The following is a 19,881-nucleotide window of genomic DNA, read 5'->3' on the forward strand; positions in this document are numbered from 1 at the left end:
ACTATATGTTGTTTACTATCTACATCATGATGTGATCTACACTTGCGTTGTTAGGTACGAGGCTCGCCTTCACCCTGGCCAGCTGACCCTGCTCCCCATCACCCGGCGGGCGGTAGGTGCAGATGGGGACATGGTCACCTCGTCATCCTTGCCAGTTGTCATTCATTTCTCAGACGGGGACGCAAGTGTAGAGAAACCTCGCAGCTGTGACACCTTCACTCTTTTGACTCACAAGAATGAATACCAGTGAGTGACCATGTAAAACCCATTCTGAGACTAGGGTGGTAGGTGTTTAGGATGAGGGAAGTGAGTATAGTGAAATTAGGTTCTGTGTTCTTGCAGTCATTTGTTTTGTCAATGAAACATTTTCAAATGTTAGTTAATCTACATATCTAAATATAGCAACAACGTTGTAACTTTTTAACAGAATCATGTTTCAGAATAATGTATATCTGAACAGTTAAGGATTGCTGCTACTAACACACCCTTCTCATCACTGTATGTATTGCATAAACATACCATAAACACTCCTAATTGACAACATCTAATACCATACATTTAGATTTCAGTTGTTTGCCCAGTGATTGCCATTGTTTGCTTACTGCCAACAGAGGCAGTTAAGATGAGTTATGTTGATGTTGATGTATTGCAGGTTCCAGGTACCTGTGACAGAACATTCAAAAAGCACAGAAGCCATCCAGAAGGAAAGGGATGCCTGGGTCCAGGTCATAGATAAGCTGTGCTTGGATTGGAAACGCAGGTCTCAGTCTGAGCACTTCTATGAGGAAAACAAGGCTTTAAGAATCTATGACAATGTCAAAGACATTCTGGAGGCGAACAAGTCCACTGACAGACAAGGCCTCAGAGGAACAGATCTTGTCTCCAGTGCAGATAATCTATCGGCTGGAGAAAAGATTGAGAGTAAACCTCCAACCTCGCCTCTCCCAAAACCCAGCAGCCCTGTGAAGTTACTAGTGAATGTCCCCTTCCCTGGTCCTGTCCTTTCCCCTGCACCTGCCCCTGGTTCTGTGCCTGGTCCTGCACTTGTTCCTGGTCTTGTCCCTGTCCCTGTCCATATCCCTGTCCTGGCACCTGTCCTTGATCCTGTTCCTGTCCCTACCACTGTCCCTGTGCCCATTCCCTCAGTGGTGCCAGCTCTCCCCTTCATTCCTATGCCACCTCCATTGCCCTTTAAGCCCAGTAGAAAACCCCTAACAGAGCGGACCAAGGCCTTCCACTGGGATGAAGTTGGTTCAGATAAGGTACTACTACGGTTTTATTTATCTCTCTTTATTAGACTACATTAGGTAACCATGTAATATAGTCATGCACATTGACAATTATGTTATATGATATTGCATTATGTTACATTATGGTATATCGCCATTTATACACTGGGTGGGTCGAGCCCTGAATGCCGATTGGCTGAAAGCCGTGGTATATCAGACTGTATATCACGGGTATGACGAAACATTTATTTGTACTGTTTTAATTACGTTGGTAACCAGTTTATAATAGCAATAAGGCACCTCTGGGGTTTGTGGTAAATGGCCAATATATCCCGGCTAAGAGCTGCACTCGAGCCTTATTGCTTAAATATGACGCCACACTATGACGTCCAATCCATGAGAAGGTTTTAACATGCTCGTCTGATAGTTTGTAATGATGAGGAAGTACCTAAGTTCCACTTCCTCATTTCCTTGAACACTGTAGGGAATTTTTCGCTGCAGTGTCTCTGTACATTCCTTGATCATTGCATTTCATAGAGAATACAGTTTGTCTTTGTGGTGATTATGATTGTTTTCCCGGCAGATAGAGAAATCATGCTGGGCACGGGGAAATGCTGGGAAGATTGAAATTGACACTTCACGCTTGTATGAGCAATTTGCAGTTCGAGATTTGGGAACATTTGGTGGGATCACCGAGCCCAGCAATAACCTTCACATCATGCTCAACACGAAGGTTGCTCACAACTTCAGTAAGTAGCTTTACAATGACTTGTATGGCAGTTTGAGGTGAGGTGATAGGCCAACTATGTGCTCTATTTTCTTCCCTGGTTGCACACAATTTATTTATCAAGTTTCACCGTCGTGTCGTCAGCACACTGGGTGATGGTGTTGGAGTCGTGCGTGGTCACGCAGCTGAGGGTGAACAGGGAGTACAGGACGGAACTAAGCACACACCCCTGTGGGGCCCCCCGTGTTGAGGTGATATTACCTACCCTCACCACCTGGGGTTGGCCCGTCAGGAAGTCCAGGATCCAGTTGCAGAGGCAGGTGTTCAGTCCCAGTGTCCCAAGCTTGGCGATGAGCTTGGAAGGGACTACGGTGTTGAATGCTGTGCTGTAGTCAATGAACAGCATTCTCACATAGGTATTCCTCTTATCAGATCCAGCAACATTATTTTCTCGCTGAAAACAGATTTGTTTGAAACTACATGCAGTGCTTGATTCCTGTAGTTGAGTTGCAAAAATAAGTAACACCTTTTTGCAACCACCAGATGGTAGTACTTAATAGGAAACTCTATGAGCTTTACTTAGGCGCATTGACTCACTCTCCATCTAATCTCCATACCACATGTATTTGCTTGAGAAAATATGCCAAAAATGTTGTACAGTAGCTACATAACAAGACGCAAGAAATAAACAACATTGAAAGATTAGGTTGAACATTGAAGCATTGGAATAGAATTAGGCTTCAACCCAAACTCAAAGGGAGTTTGCATAATGACAGTCATTTAGTGAATATTTTAGCTTTCTTCTGTGAAAATGCCTAAACAGGTTAATGCTATGAGACATTGATCACTGATTTAATTTTAAATCATTTTATTCATTTAGCAGAAGCTATTATCCAGAGCGATTTACAGTAGTGAGTGCATACATTTTCAGATAACCATCCTTAAAGGCTAATGGTGCTAGTTTCAGTGTAGATACAGATATGGGTTGTCCTCCCCTGTGAACTGCACTGCGTATCTACAGGGGGCAGTCTGAGATTATCAGAGCCTTGGTAAAGCCATAGAAATATAATTAATAGAATGAGCTTGGATCCTCTAACCCTGGCAATTAAATGGGGACGCCCGATCTATACATTCTATTTCTATGGGTAAAGCTACCATATTTTTTCTTCTTCACTTAATGGCTTTGACTGCTGTTCAGTGGAGCATCTATGACTTGGGGTAGTTCAAGGCGACCTGAGACCAATGGATAAAGTGTGTGCGTGTGCGCGTGTGAGAATGAGGAAGAAAGGTTCTAGAGAGTTCTCTTCTTGCAGGTCTTCAAAGTGGCACAGAAAGAGTGAAGTGATACACATGTGGTGCAGCTGAGAGGGTTGTTAAATGGCATCAGTACAAGTGTGCAGGCTGGCAACACAATTAGAGTTTGCATGGCCATGAATTATGGATGGAGCCCTGTGCGACAGTTGCTATGAGCGTCTGTCATAGGATAGGACAGGATAGGATACACTCCAAGTGTGCTCCTCTCCTTTCTGTGCCCTGGAAAGTTGTGCTCTGACTAGGCAGTCCCATGTGGTTCAGTTGGTAGAGCATGGTGCGTGCAATGCCAGAGCTGTGGGTTTGATGCCCACAGGGGACCATTACGGAAATGTATGCATTCGCTACTGTAAGTCGCTCTGGATAAGAGTGTCTGCTAAAATAACGTAAATGTAAGGCACTGTGCTTGGTGACTACCACCTGTAGGCAACTCCAGGTGATGCATCTCTCTGCCGCCAACATGAGAGAGGGAAAAGGGTGCTGAACACACCCACACACAAAGATGATGCTTGCTTTAGATGAGTTCTGCATGTTCATCAGCAGGATCTCTGCTAACTAGCTGTTGTCTATTATTTTCTTGTTGCGCAGGAGTATTTTCTCTATTTATCCAAGGAGCTATAGCTAATATTGTACGACTTCTATTAGTGTATTGTAAATTCCAGTAAATCATTTAGATAAATAATTAATGGTTATTATTATACATGGTTCTTACGGTATAACGGTTATGTACTGCACTTGCAATCATAACACTCTTATCCTTAATTACATAAAGTGCTATGCATATAGCTTACAGTTTTACATTCAAACAGATGGTTATGAACTGCCTATATCCAGGTGGCGGTGTTATTATGAGATTAAGAGCATTTTCCCTACTAGCAGTGAGCTTGAATGTGGTCTCGGTGGGCTATAGCCTGTCTTTATGCCACAGGCTGCATGACATCGCGTAGATAAGTGCAGGGGAGGCATGCAGGATGGCCTTGGACAGGTGGTTATGGTGTTGTGTTTGTCTTCATTCCTTCAAGAAAATATCTGAACCCTGAGAGGAGATAAACAGAACAGATCTACTTATTGTGGGTCTGATACTATGTAGTCAATAACCACTACTCAGGGCACGACTCACTCTTTTTCCAGGTATTACCAACGAAACACACTGTGTTGGACTAAATTGATTAGAAAAATATTGAATATCAAAGAGTGAAGCACATTCTATATAGCTAGTTACAGATGCAGGATCTTAATTTGATCACCCTGTTGCAGGATAACTTTCCTGTAATGCAGAACATTTAAAACTTGTAGTGTATTTCATTTTTTTAAAGGCTTCTGAAGTTTGTAATTTCCACTTTGAAATGTCAGACTTGATTTTCCCTTACGAAAAATGTATCAAAAATGTCAATTTATTATAATCCACATAATAATTCCCATTTCATGTTGCTGCAGGATTATTTTCCTGCTGTAGCAAACTGGCTCAAATTAAGATCCTACATCTGTAGCAGAAGAAGATGACGCTAGTTGGATTTGCTAGATCCTTTTATCTGTTTGATAGCTTAGAAGGCTGCAATGATCCGTTTTCTAAGACGAGCAAAAAAGACTAGTTAACCTCATACGATTAATCCATTAGATGTTTCACACAGAGAGAAAAACATCACCAAGGTCTCATATTGAAATACCCCACTCAGTTTTAAGAGGAAACATTTTATTGTGCACCACCCCAGAGCTTGCCCTTCTTGTACTTTTAAACATGTGCTTAATTAATATGGTGATTGATTGAACACGAGAGTTCCCTAGTATGCTCTTATGTTAGCGTGTCTAATCAAGGTTGTGTTGAGAGCATAATCCAGTGTCTAATTGATGATGACTGAGGGTGTGCCCCAAATGGCACCTTATTCCCTACAGCCCTATGGACAATGGGCAAAAGTAGTGCACCATGTATTGAATAGGATGCCATTTGGGACACACCCTGAGAAATGACTGGATTATCAATTAAAAGTACACCTGTGGTTCACTCCACCCCGAGTGAGATACACTCTACATTTCTATATCCTAATTTGTCAAGATAAAAAAAACTGTTTGGCCATAGAGCAAATTAACAAGCAAAACTGTCTGTTTCTAAAATGTTCTGCCAAGGCTAAGACTAGGCAGCAGCATAGCAACATCAGGTAATTACTTTAACACTTAATCTGTAATACAACATCACCACCCTTAAAGGCTTAGTGCACAAATAAATGTGATTTTCTTGTGTTTAAAAATATATATATATATATATTTCTACACTATGAAGTTGGAATAATACTATAAAATTGTGAAAATGATGATAATGCACTTAGTTTAAGAGCTGTTTGAAAAGACCACCTAAAATTTCAGCCTGTTTTGGTGGGATAGAGTTTTGGCCTGCCTGGTGACATAAGAAATGGCTATTTTCTAAGGGACTGTACATTATTTATAATGAGGGATACCTGGAGAGAATCAGACCTCTCTGAAATGAAAATGGATGGCCCTCCCTTCAGTAAAATATATTTGACCTAAACCCTCCTTGAACGCTTGAAAAAAACAAGTGACCCTCCCCTGTACCCAAAATAATAATTAAAACATAAAGTGGATAGCAGAGGACATGCCTACCGTTTACCCTCACTCCTAGGACAGACCAGAGCCTTAGCTATGCAGTTTTAGAAACTGTTCTTCGTTTTGTAAGCATTACATGGCAAAGTAGCCAGAAGTTTGTGGATTCGCAGACCACCGCGGACAACGGTAGGGGTGAACATATCTTTATTATAATAAAAGCACTGCATGAATCTATCATCTTATTTGCGGTTTGAGAATAAATTGCCTTTTATAAATGCATTTCATGCAATTCTACGTTAATTTACCTGACTGGAGACAACCAGAATCTTTTGTAATACCACAACAGAGCATGACAACGAATGAGCACATAATGCAGCACTGGAGACGTTTTGATTTCTATACAGGGTAGGGGTAAAAAAGAGGATAGTCTAAGTTTGGAACAGTGCTGAAGTTGTTTATCAATTGAACCAGTTACAACTGAAGTATCTGATCATCAATGAATTCGGGAAAAAACATTAGTTTTTTAACACAGTAGGCCTATATGCACTTTTCATTTGGGAAACTATAATTTTCTAATTTATTATATTTGATTCCAGTGGCGTGTATTCATGGCTGCGAAGGGAAGCCAAGCTTCCCCAAAAAATTGACCAAGAAAAAAAGTAAATAATTTATCTTTCGTCACTCTGTGTTTCTTAATTTTCCTTCAATTCACAAGAGGCTAAATGTATCTCACCGGAGAAAGCATCCGAGTGAGCGAAACAGCGCCCTTCTGTCTGTATGTGTAGGCCATCTATCTGATGCTGTCTGGTCCAAAAGAGTATGACATTGTTGCCTCCCGTAGTATTGAATGCAAGGGAAGCCAGCGAGCATTTGGCCTCCCTTGATAAACAAAGTATAAATAAATAGCCAATCAGCGTTGAGATAAACTGAGTGAGCTCAACTGTAAATGGTCCTGGCGCACCCAGAAAAAGTGTCAAGGGAAGCCATTTTGGATTAGGCATCACTTCTGTGAAATCGTATTGAGAGCATACGTCCTTGACAGAAACAACTTGAATTGGTGCCTCTCGTTGTGTTGTCGTCTTCCGGTGGCTAGCTAGCTAGCTAAAATTGTCCCTTTCCTAAATTAGCCATGGATGGAGATAGGGATTTGGACTTGTGGTTTTACTTAATTCTCTGTACTGGCCAATGATTGTATCAGCGATTCTGATCCAACCATTAATTCATACATTGTGCCCCTGGCCTGAGAGGATGGAAGTTCAATATGTGGCTAGATGTAGAAGGCTAATGTTAACTAGCTAACGTTGCCCATGAAAGGAAGTTAGGCTAGCGAGCAAGCATTTTAGCCAGGTAGCCTACGACAACAAAAAATAAAAGCGTGTACCGTATGACAAAGTGATAGACCGTTTCGTCAACATGAAAGAGAGGAGGATGGCATTGGTGTTTCTCTATAAGTAGGGTGAGTCAACATGTTTTTCTACTTGCACGAACACGCACGCATGCACACACACACCATCATATTTAGCTTACGTTGATTGGACTAAATTGTTTTTGGTATCTTTTAGTTGTCACTGTATTAGACTAACAAATGTGTGGTTTAATTTATTCTGCCAATGTGTTTTCTTATTGTCTTGGCCTTTAGGCCTATATATCATGGTGGCAAGGCATATGGACTAACAGGTTATAGAGCAAACAACACAATTATCACGACACATAGACCTAGTCCGCACACACAGATATTGCATTTTTTGGACAAATAATAACTATTTTTGGGGAAGAAGCCTTTGACTCGCCGCCTGAAGTGGCACCGTACACAGCACAGCCATTGGTTAGGCAGCACAAAAGAGTTTACATAAGCAAGAGCAGGGAAGGCCGGGGCTCATGATTGGGACAGCCTATCCATTGCAGTGTGTAATGCAGTGTAGCCTAGTTTTATATACACCATCCCAGCAGCGCAAACACTCGGGAAGGAAGTACATTTTCTTAGAAATATAACTTTGCCCTGTGCTTTTCCGAGCATTCTCTTCGTATAGCCTATAGCCTATAGTATAGGCCCCTCAAACCCAACTCTGGAGCTCAAAGCCAGTTCCAATACATTTTTTCATTGTTCCCCTCTAATCAGGGACTGATTCAGAACCCCAGGTAGGTGCAATTAATTATTAGGTAGAACAGAAAACCAGCAGGCTCCGGACCTCGTAGAGTTCAATACCCCTGGTATAGGCAATGGATAATTTGATTGAGACCACACTTGGCACTCTTGATATTGCGCACCCAGCAGAGAATCAGGGATGAGGGGCATCATCGGGCACACATGAGACAATATAAATAAGTAACAAATTCTCAAACCCTGAGCAATATGGCATTTAATTGATTACAAATTACATGACCCTCCCCTGGACTAAATAACAAAATACTAAACCCTCCCCCTGACTGAAATTGAAAAAGCATGACCCTCCCCCATTTTTCTCCGTGTCATAATTATGTAAATCTTGATTTCGCATTTTATTTTTTATTTGTTTATTTTTATTGAAAATGATTACAGTTAGGTAATTAATTGTTAAAAATAAATTGTTTGATACTGAGATAAAAAAGGCTGCATTGGACCTTTAAACACCATTTTATAAGTATTATAATTCTACAATGAAGTTGAACGCTGTATTATTTCATTTGAAATGTGACATAAAAGCCTAGACCAAACCTCAAGGAAGGAATTATGTTAGTTATTTTATAAAGGATTCATAAATGCATGGGCTAAAAGTGCTGTTCCTCCAAACCGCTTTATATGTATACCTTTTTTATCTATCAGTCAATTACATTTTACATTTACATTTTAGTCATTTAGCAGACGCTCTTATCCAGAGCGACTTACAGTAGTGAGTGCACACATTTTCATACTTTTTTCCGTACTGGTCCCCCGTGGGTCATTTACCCTGTTACCCTGTCATCACTGGATGTAGTATATCAGGATGATTTTGACACATTTTGTCATGTTAATTGTTGCACAGACACTGACATTTTAATAGAAAATAACTTTCAGTCTTGATCTGGCAAGATTAGAAATATCAGTCTTGTCACATTACATCCAAGGCAAATAAATACATCAACAGTCGTGACTGACTACCCACTATAGGGGTAGGCCGTCATTGTAAATAAGAATTTGTTCTTAACTGACTTGCCTAGTTAAATAAAGGTTAAATATTTTTTTAAAATAAAAAACCTGTACTTTTCATCATTCACTCAACATGTTCAATTTTCTATAATATATCATTTATAGCATTTAGCAGACTAAAAGCGACTTACAGTCATGCGTGCATAACTTAATTTAACCCACTATTCTTCCGTTGTAAGCACCATGCTCTACCAACTGAGCTACAGAGGACCACCATTTTCTTATTTAACATTTCTTCCAAGGTAACATAATTAACATGGAGGAAAGGAAAGTAGAAAGGACAGAAGGGAATGGAATATATTTATGGGATGGTGTTTAAAATGACCTTGTAATGTAGGAAATACTTAAACATGATTTCTCCTTCCAAATGAGACCTCTTGCTTTGGCTCAGAGCAGAGCAGAATGATCAATACATAAAGAAGCAGAGTGCAGTGAGCCCCCCGCACACCCCTGTCAGATTGGGGCTTTTTAATTAAGCTTCATCCACTGATGCTCGACCTATCAAATTAAGACGAGGAGAATAGCATAGAAGCTAGCTGCATATTACTTTTAAAACCTTAACCTTGAACTGGATGTCACTCAATCAGTGCATGAATCCATCCCTGACTGCATATCACAATAATTCCTTACCAAGTTTCATTTTAAAGTGTTTTAGCAAGATAGTGTACTACTAATGAATAGTTTTTCTCCCAGCTCCTGCAGCATACACAGAGGTTGTTAGGTAAAACAAAAATTCCCATCAGTTTGTATTTGATAGAATACAAATGAGTGCACCCCAAAGGCACTCCAGAGAGATAATTAATCCAAGCACCTTTTGTCTTCAGTTATTTCATTTCAAGTTGCAGGTTCAGGAAAAATAGTATCTCCCTGTCAAGAGTAAAACCATTCATGTGTTGTTGTTGAGTGAGTGTGTTGATTTTGTTTTCCGGATTATTCCCCCAGATATTTTCCTCAAAAGTTTCCATGTGCAGCCAGGAGAACTAAAGGACAAACTGTTCTTGGTTAATGAGGGTGAGGGAGGCTTCTCTGATGAACAGATCACTTCCCTGAGGAGGTAAGAAGGGATTATGTCAGAAATACACATTCATGTTGCAGATTAATCTCGAATTTGGATACAACTGCAGTAGCCTGCATTGAGAAGAAAACAGATTCAGACTTGATGCATGTTTGTATCAAGTCCGAAGCAGGACAGCAGTATAACTTGTAAGATTTTGCATGGTACTTACACAAGACCAGTAACGAGGCAGGTTGGTAAAACATTAGGTTGTGTAAGAACAAGCGTTACGAGTGCAAGGTACATACAGGGAACATACATACAGGAATAAACCCAATGAAGCCTATGAGACATGGCAAGTGAAGTCACTGCCAGTTGATGTGAGTAGGAGAGGCACAAGCAGTAGTCTCTATAGCCTTAGCTCTAATACTAAAGAGCAGATGCCACAACCTTTTACTAGAGCAGACTACTAATGAAACTTTCATTGGTGAGGTATTTGAGGAGATAGACACTATTGAGTTACTCTCAGGGGTATAACACTGAAAGCTGGGTAAAATGCTTACCTCCATCTCTGCAGTTTACTCAGTGCTTTCTTTCGGTGAGGTGCTGACCTGCTCAAAGAACAGTGATCTAATGTACCTCATAGAGGATTATATTTATTCTATGAAAACGTAATATATATTTTAATGTGGCATCGCGTGGGCATCAGGAATACAATCTCTGATAGAAACCACTCCCCACAGGGCCTGCAATATTAATGACCGGCGGCTATAGCGCTATAGCTCTAATCCAGCGCCACATCCCAGGGGTCAGGAAAAAGTGAATGTCTGGTTTGGAGTTGAAATACACTCAAATGACAGAGGAAGGGAGAAAAAGAGAGTCCATTTGGGTGCTTCCCAGGCTTCGATCTGGGTTCAAACTCAGTTCAAGTGAATGAATGGATGGCTGTGGCTGGCATCAACAGTCCTGCTGCTTTATAGGAGCTGACGGAGGCCATCCGAGCTACTTGGCTTTTAATCACTCCCCTTTCTCCGGGCCACTGGAAGTCAGCCTAGCATTATGGCTCTCTCAGAGAAAGCTAGAGAGAGGGGGTATGGCATAGCATGATCCTAAATGGCACCCTGGCCTTTTTCTTTTACAGTATAGAGCACTACTTGGCTATCACTACTTGGTGCCATTTCAGATGAAGCCCGGATTGTGTGTCTTGTGAAAAAGTGTTTGCTTTATTTCACTTCATTTATGCATTGCAACTGACAAGGTGACTCCTTTTATTCAATTGCCAAAGCCTCAGTGCCATTCAGACTATGTAGACAACTGATAAGTATCAGCACTATACTTACTGACTGAGGGAGGCATTATATTTGCTTGACTTATTATTAGATATTGAGGAGGAATGAAATGCCACACCGTATCGATAAGATGTCAGCTACTGTTTGGATCTGCAGCAAAGCAGAGCAGACCTACTCAAACCTAACATTGCTTTTTGACTCTTATGATACAATCAAGTGGGAACTCTCTTATGACATGGAAAATGACAAACTGGGATTTATGTTGTGATTTATGTTTTAACAAAGAACTCATTCATTTAAATGTGTTTCCTTTATAGATATTTACCTACCTCAGATGATGTGGAAATGTATAAATCTTATAAGGGGTCTGTGTCAGAGCTGCATGTTGTGGACCAGTACATGATGGAGGTAAGTATCTTAGCATACCATGCTTTCCAAGAGTATGGTAATGCCTTACCATACCTGCTTATCGCAGATGTCCTAGAAAAACCTTCATGTTTGCCAATTTTGATTTTGTTTACATAAATTAAAAGAAGCTCTTACCGTCCATGTGCTGTGCATGCTTCATGACTGGAGGACCAATTAAAGTAATTCAAAACACCTTGTGAATTTTAATGAGGGGATGTGATGGATCTACAAAATAAACCATATTTTTCAATTCCCTGAAAATGGTTAGTTCACTCAAATGACATAATGACACATTGGTTTCCTTACCCTGTAAGCAGTCTATGGACAAGGTATGACAGCAATCCATGCATAGGTCTAGTTACCCTGGCACTGTTTCTATGTGCTAATGTTTTAGCATTTGTTGCACAAATCCCATTCATGTCATGGGATCGATATTAGCATTTTTCACGCATCATGTTCAAATCATCCAAAAGTATCACATTGATTGTGAAGCTCAACAAAGTCACTTATTTGAACATGATGTGCGAAAAATGCTAATATCGGTCCCATGACTTGAATGGGATTTGTGCCACAAATGCTAAAACATTAGTGGGTGGAAACAGTGCCAGGGACACTAAACCAAAGCATGAATTGCTGTCATAACTTGTCCATAGACTGCTTACAGGGTAAGGAAACCAATATGTAATTTGGTTGAACTATCCCTTTAAAGTTTTTTTTCCAGGATGCTGATGTTATGTAATTTCTGCATCAAGGATTTGCATGGTAATAATATGCATTTCTTCCTCCATGACTCCTTTTCTCCTTATGGAGTCCTGCTGTATCCTTAGTCACCTTTATCCTCCTTCACACATACTGGATGATGACGCTTCCCACCTCTAGATACACTGTAAAAGTACCCCATGTGGTTGATGATGGGCAGAAGGGATGGCAGATGCGCCAAGGAGCAGGATCAGTCGGTCATGTTCTTCACACCATGATCTGACACCATGCACAGGGATATATTAGGAGACATTGTGGCAGTAACACCTCTCATGGTGGAAGGGCTTAGCATCCCAGTTTGTGTCCTCAGTTCACATGCATCCTGCAGGGTTTCCAAGGTTCTCTGGGTAAGAGGAGTTTTAGTGAGTCCCATATTCAACCTTTGAGATAACCCAAAAACTAAAAAGGAATGTCCCTTGTAACAATTTTCAAAGTATTGTTTTTATTTAGGTAGGTCATATTACATTTTAGTCATTTAGCAGACACTCTTAACCCCAACCCTAACATTTTTCACTAATCCCCCATCAGACCAAGGCCCTTTGGCTTCTGGGAGCTGATGCACCTGTGCCTGAACAACACACTGTTGGCGTGACAACCCAGAGTGATTTATTAAAGGTTAGCAACCAACCTAAAGGTCGACTAGGCAGCTCAGCCAATCGTTTCAAGGTGTCAAGCCTTCAGCTTCTCTGCTAAATCAGACTGAAGACAAGACAGCCCACAACATTCCCACCAGGGAATCTTAGCTCTTAGATGTAGCTGCTACTGTTAGAGAAGAAGGGTTGAGGAGAGTCTTTAGGAAGAAGTAATTAGTAGCCACCCCATAGTGTCGCTTAAGCAGATCCCAGCAGACAGAGTGTTTTTTAAATCAATCTGAATAATCACATATAAATAGGATGTGTGATATTGTGTGTGTTTTTGTGTGTACGTGCGTGTTTGTGTGTGGTGTGTGTGTGGTATGTGTGTATACATTCTGTGACTGTGTATTACTCATGTAACTGCCTCCCCCATTACAGATGTGCAACATTCCTTACCTGAACACCAGACTGGACCTGCTGCTGACTCTGAGAGAGCTGCCAATAAGCATGGAGGATCTGCAGCCAGTGAGTTCACTTTGGCTATGTCCTGATATCAACATTAGCATATCAACACTAGCATACTACAGATGTAGGATCTTAATTTGAGCCAGTTTTCTACAGCAGGAAAATAATCCTGCAGCAACAGGAAATGTGAATTATTCTGTGGATTATAATTAATTAGGGGTTGATAAAAAAAATTGTAAGGGAATATCAAGTATGACATTTCAAAGTGGAAATTACACACTTCAGAAGCCTTTTTAAACTTCAAATACACTACAAATGTAAAATGTCCTGCATTGCAGGAAAGTTCCCCTGCAACAGGGTGATCAAGTTAAGATCCTATATCTGAACTCAGTATGAAACAATGAATTGGACATGCATTCTAAGTGTTAGGACATATGGAACGTTTATTGGTTTATTCTGATCCCCATTAGCTTTTGCCGAAGCAGCAGCTATTTGTCCTGGGGTCCACAAAAAAATACAAAACATGACAAGTAACAAAACACTGATACACTGATAGACAAGGACAGTCACACAAATGTAAAATAAAACAATAAACAAACAATACAACAAAATAATACAAACAATTCAACTAAAAAAAGATGTGTGTTAGAATGTGTCTGTGTCCCCTCACAGTCCCCGTTATTCCATGAAATGTTGTTTAGTAACTTCTTTAAAGGTAGTTTTGCTGTTTGCTTGAGTAATTGAAGATGGGAGTTCCATGTGATCATGGCTCTGTATAATACTGTGCGTTGCCATGAATTCGTTTTGGACTTAGGGACTGTGAAAAGACCCCTTGCGGCATGTCTTGTGGGGTATGTATGGGTGTCTGAGCTGAATGTTATTTGATTATGCAGACAATCTGGAATTTTCATTACAGTAATACTTCTCATAAAAACTAGAAGTGAAGCAGTTAATCTCTCGTCAACCTTCAACCAGGAAAGACTGGCAGGCATGTTGTAGATGTTAGTTCTGTATGTGCAGTTAACGGCAAGGCGTGCTGCTCTGTTTTGAGCCAGCTGCAGCTTTGCTACGTCTTTCTTTGCTGCACTTGACCATATTACCGGACAGTAATCAAGATGGACAAGACCAGAGCCTGAACAACAAGTACAGTTGATTTTTGTGTCAAAAACGCAGAACATATTTTTATAACAGACATACCCCTCCCCATCTTCACAACAACTTTGTCAATATGACTTGACCATGATAATTGACCAGCCGATGTTATACCTTGTCACGATCGTCAGGGTAAGGAGTAGACCAATGCGCAGCGTGATGAATGAACATGGTGACTTTATTACCGTCAGTGATAATAAGCACACTAAACAAAACAAGAAACGACTCGTGAAGTCCACGGTGACAAAATACCGAACACGGAACAAAAACCCACAAACACAAAGTGAAACACAGACAGTTAAATATGGCTCCCAATCAGAGACAACCAGCCAAACAGCTGACACTCGTTGCCTCTGATTGGGAGTCACTCAGGCAAACATAGAAACAGACAAACTAGAACCCCCAACATAGACATATAACACATAGAATAAACACACCCTGGCTCAACAAATAGAGTCCCAGAGCCAGGGTGTGACAGTACCCCCCCCTAAAGGCGCGGACTGCGACCGCGCCTCAAAAAAAGCGAAACAGGGGAGGGCTGGGTGGGCATACCTCCTCGGCGGCGGTTCCGGCTCCGGGCTTGCCCACCACCCTCCAATAAACCCCCCATAGCGCCCCTGGTCCGGTCTGGTCCCGCTGGCTAGAGCTGACCTGGACATAGCAGGAGCGGCTAGCTTCAGCTCCGTTATGGAGCCGTTGACCGGTACCTGGTAAGGCACCGGTGACCCTGGCACGGGTTGTGCCGGACAGACGACGCGCACCCCTGGCTTGGTGCGTGAGGCAGGAAAGGACCGGACCTGGCTGACGATGCGCACCCCTGGCCTGGTGCGTGGAGCAGCAACGGGCCGGACCAGGCTGACGATGCGCACCCCTGGCTTGGTGCGTGGAGCCGGAACGGGCCTCACCGGACTGACGACTCGCACCCCTGGCTTGGTGCGTGGAGCAGCGACGGGCCGGACCGGGCTAACGATGCGCACCCCTGGCTTGGTGCGTGGAGCCGGAACGGGCCTCACCGGACTGACGACTCGCACCCCTGGCTTGGTGCGAGTGGCAGGAACGGGCTGGACCAGGCTGACGACTCGCACCCCTGGCTTGGTGCGAGTAGCAGGAACGGGCCTCACCGGACTGACGACTCGCACCCCTGGCTTGGTGCGAGTGGCAGGAACGGGCTGGACCAGGCTGACGACTCGCACCCCTGGCTTGGTGCGAGTAGCAGGAACGGGCCTCACCGGACTGACGACTCGCACCCCTGGCTTGGTGCGAGTGGCAGGAACGGGCTGGACCAGGCTGACGACTCGCACCCCTGGCTTGGTGCGAGTAGCAGGAACGGGCTGGACCAGGCTGACGACTCGCACCCCTGGCTTGGTGCGAGTGGCAGGAACAGGCCGGGCCGGGCTGGCGACGCGCACCGTAGACTTGGTGTGAGTGGCAGGAACAGGCCGGGCCGGGCTGGCGACGCGCACCGTAGGCTTGGTGCGTGGAGCAGGGACAGGCCGGGCTGGGCTGGCGACGCACACCGTAGGCTTGGTGCGTGGAGCAGGGACAGGCCGGGCTGGGCTGGCGACGCACACCGTAGGCTTGGTGCGTGGAGCAGGGACAGGCCGGGCTGGGCTGGCGACGCACACCGTAGGCTTGGTGCGTGGAGCATGAACAGGCTGGACCGGGCTGGCGACGCACACCGTAGGCTTGGTGCGAGTGGCAGGAACAGGCCGGGCCGGGCTGGCGACGCACACCGTAGGCTTGGTGCGAGGGGCAGGAACAGGCCGGGCTGGGCTGGCGGCGTGCACCTTACACTTAGTGCGGGAAGCAGGAACGGGCCGGACCGGACTGGTGACGCACACCACTTGCTTGGTGTGAGGAGCGGGACTGGGCTTCATCATAACCCTCCGCTCCCTCAGCTGCCTACCGAGTTCCTCTCGCCGTGCCTAATTTCTCACCCTTTCCCTAATCGCCTCCAATAGCTCCATCCTCTGCAACACTAACTCCTGCTCCCTCTGTGCAGGTAGCCCCCTTAACCTGGTGGCCTCCTCACCTAATCGCCCTGTGGCAGCCTCCTGCTGCCCAGTCGCCCCTGCCGTGTGCCCCCCCCTAAAAAATTTTTGGGGTTGCCTCTCGACCTTCCGACGTTGCTCCCACGTCCAGGCTGCCTGTTCCTGGACACGCTGCTTGGTCCTGGTATGGTGGGTTTTTCTGTCACGATCGTCAGGGTAAGGAGTAGACCAATGCACAGCGTGTTGAGCGAACATGATACTTTATTATATTAAAGCACAAAACCAAAACAATAAACGACTCGTGAAGTCCACGGTGACAAAGACCGACAAGGAACAAAAACCCACAAACACAAAGTGAAACACAGACAGTTAAATATGGCTCCCAATCAGAGACAACCAGCCAAACAGCTGACACTCGTTGCCTCTGATTGGGAGTCACTCAGACCAACATAGAAAAATCAAACATAGAATTACACACCCTGGCTCAACATAACATTGTCCCCAGAGCCAGGGCGTGACATACCTAGGAGTTTAGCTTCCTCATCTTGCTCAATGGTCATACCCTTTATGTACAACTCCAGCTGGTTTAGGTCTTAGAGAATGTTTTGAACCAAATACAATGCTTTTAGTTTTAGATGTATTTAAGACAAGTTAATTATTAATCACCCATTCTGATACTGACTGTAACACCTTATTTAGAATTTCAGTGAGTTCACTGGCTTTGGGTGCTGACATGTAGAGTGTGGAATCATCCGCATACATAGTCATTCTAGCTTTGTGTAAGACCAGTGGCAAATCATTTGTAAAAATTTAGAAGAGTAACGGCCAAAGGCAACTGCCCTGAGGGACACCGCACGGTACATATCTAATGTTAGAGAAGCTTCCATTGAAGGACACTCTGGGTTCTATTGGATAAATAACTATCCAACCATGTGATGGCAGGTGATGTAAAGCCATAGCAAGTGAGTTTCTTCAATAACAATTTATGATCAATAACATCAAAGGCTCCACTGAAATGTAACCATACAGTTACAACTATCATCTTATTATATATTTATTTTAACCAATCATCTGTCATCTGAGTCAGTGCAGTACAAATTGAGTGACCTTCTCTATATGCATGCTGAAAGTCAGTAGTTAACTTGTTCTCTGAAAAATATTTGGTCAAACACAATTCTCTCCATCAGTTTACTAAGAACAGGCAGCAAACTGATTGGGTGGCTGTTAGAGACAGCAAAGGGTGCTTTACTATTTTTAGGCAGTGGAATTACTTTAGCTTCCTTCCAGACTTGTGGCCACACACACTCCTTTAGGCTTCGATTAAGGATATCGAAAATAGGGGTGGCAAAACAGTCGGCTACCATTCTCAATAGTTTTCCGTCAAGGTTGTCTATACCTGTTGGCTTATCATTATTGATGGATAACAATCATTTTCCACCTCCCCCACACGAATTTGACCAACTTCAAAATAACAATCCTTCTCTTTCATTATTAGATATTTTATACAACAATATGATGGTTCATTGTTCAATGTTGTCATTTTACTTTTGAGTTTTCCCACTTTAGTAGTGAAATAGTCATTAAAATGATTAGCAATATAAAAAGGTTTTGTTTTAAATGACCCATCAACTTCAACGGACGATGGAGCTGAATTGGGTTTTCTGCTCATGATATCATTTAAGGTACTCCAAAGTCTTTTTCCATTGTGTTTTATGTCATTTATCTTGGTTTGGTAATGTAATTCCTTATTATTTTTGTTAAGTTGAGTCAAAACATTTCTCAATTTACAGTATGTCAACCAATCAGCTGAGCAGCTTGACATGTTCGCCACTTCTTTCGCATCATTTCTTTGAACCATACATTTTTTTTCATTAATCGTCAATCCAGAGGGCTCTAACAGTTCTCATAGTTAATTTCTTAAACAGGTGCATGCTTGTCAACAATTGGCATGAATCAGTTTACAAATACATCCAGTGCTGCATCTGGATTCACTTCTTCATACACATCAGATCAACATAAATGTTTTATATCTTCAACAAAAGAGTCATGAGAAATCATTTTGTATGATCTCTTATAAATTACTTTAGGCCCAACCTTTGGCACTTTGGCTTTCCTTGTCATTGCCACAATGTTATGGTCACTACAGCCAATGGGTACTGATATTGCTTTGGAGCAAAGCTCTGCAGCATTAATGAAGATATGATCAGTACAAGTGAATGTCACAGATCCAACACTATTGGTATGCACTGTATTCGGTTGAGTGATAACCTGAGTCATATTACAGGCGTAAGTCACACTTAGAAGCTTCCTCTTGAGAGGACAGCTATTTGCTAACCAGTCAACGTTCAGGTCACCCAGAAAATAGACCTCTCTGTTAACATCACACACACTATCAAGCAATTCACACACATAATCTAAATACTTACTGTTAGCACTTGGTGGCCTATAGCAACACCCTAAAATAATAGACATTAGATGAAGCAGGTGAACCTGCAACCACAACACTTCAATAACACTTGACATGAGATATTCTCTAAGCATTACAGGGATATGGCTCTAAATATATACAACAACACCTCCCCCATAGTCATTCCTGTCTCTTCTGTAGATGTTATATCCTTTTATTGCTAGTGCTGCTCATCAAAGGAATTATCTAAGCGAGTCTCAAAAATGGCTAATATATTAACATTATCTGATGTTAGCAAGTTATTGATTTCATGAACCTAATTTCTAAGGCAACATGTAATAATATGGGCTATTTTTAGCCCTTTCCTGAGTAACTTATCAGATAGACAAAATATGGAAAAGAACAAACAAGAGAAAAAAAAAAGCATAATTCAGCAGTCCATCAACCAGTAGGTGTGTGTAAGTGGCTTGGCGCTCTCATCCCTTCCAAGCTTTTGGGAGGGAGGGTAGACAATGAGCCTGTCATAGCGGATGTAAGCAATGTCCCCACGTGCTCTGGCAGCTTTCATGGCTGGGATACAGTGAGGGAAAAAAGATCCACTGCTGATTTTGTACGTTTGCCCACTGACAAAGAAATTATCAGTCTATAATTTTAATGATAGGTTTATTTGAACAGTGAGAGACAGAATAACAACAAAAAAATCCAGAAAAAGGCATGTCAAAAATGTTATAAATAGTTTAGCATTTTAATGAGGGAAATAAAATTTGACCCCCTCTCAATCAGAAAGATTTCTGGCTCCCAGGTGTCTTTTATACAGGTAACGAGCTGAGATTAGGAGCACACTCTTAA

General features: G+C 42.5%; 1 protein-coding gene across 1 annotated transcript in view; it reads left to right on the top strand.

Moving 5' to 3' along the window:
* The window catches only part of LOC311148145 (uncharacterized protein), a gene marked incomplete at its 3' end in the record, with an annotated part of 46,820 nt that overhangs the window by 9,610 nt on the left and 17,329 nt on the right, over window positions 1-19,881 (top strand). The window contains exons 6-11 of the mRNA XM_084185038.1: window positions 55-246; window positions 653-1,262; window positions 1,813-1,978; window positions 9,935-10,046; window positions 11,593-11,683; window positions 13,456-13,542. Of these exons, the coding sequence (XP_084041164.1) occupies window positions 55-246; window positions 653-1,262; window positions 1,813-1,978; window positions 9,935-10,046; window positions 11,593-11,683; window positions 13,456-13,542 (1,258 nt within the window). The remainder of the gene's footprint in view (window positions 1-54; window positions 247-652; window positions 1,263-1,812; window positions 1,979-9,934; window positions 10,047-11,592; window positions 11,684-13,455; window positions 13,543-19,881) is intronic.

This window comes from Coregonus lavaretus (assembly GCF_964263955.1).
Source record: "Coregonus lavaretus genome assembly, chromosome: 20".
NCBI lineage: Eukaryota > Metazoa > Chordata > Actinopteri > Salmoniformes > Salmonidae > Coregonus > Coregonus lavaretus.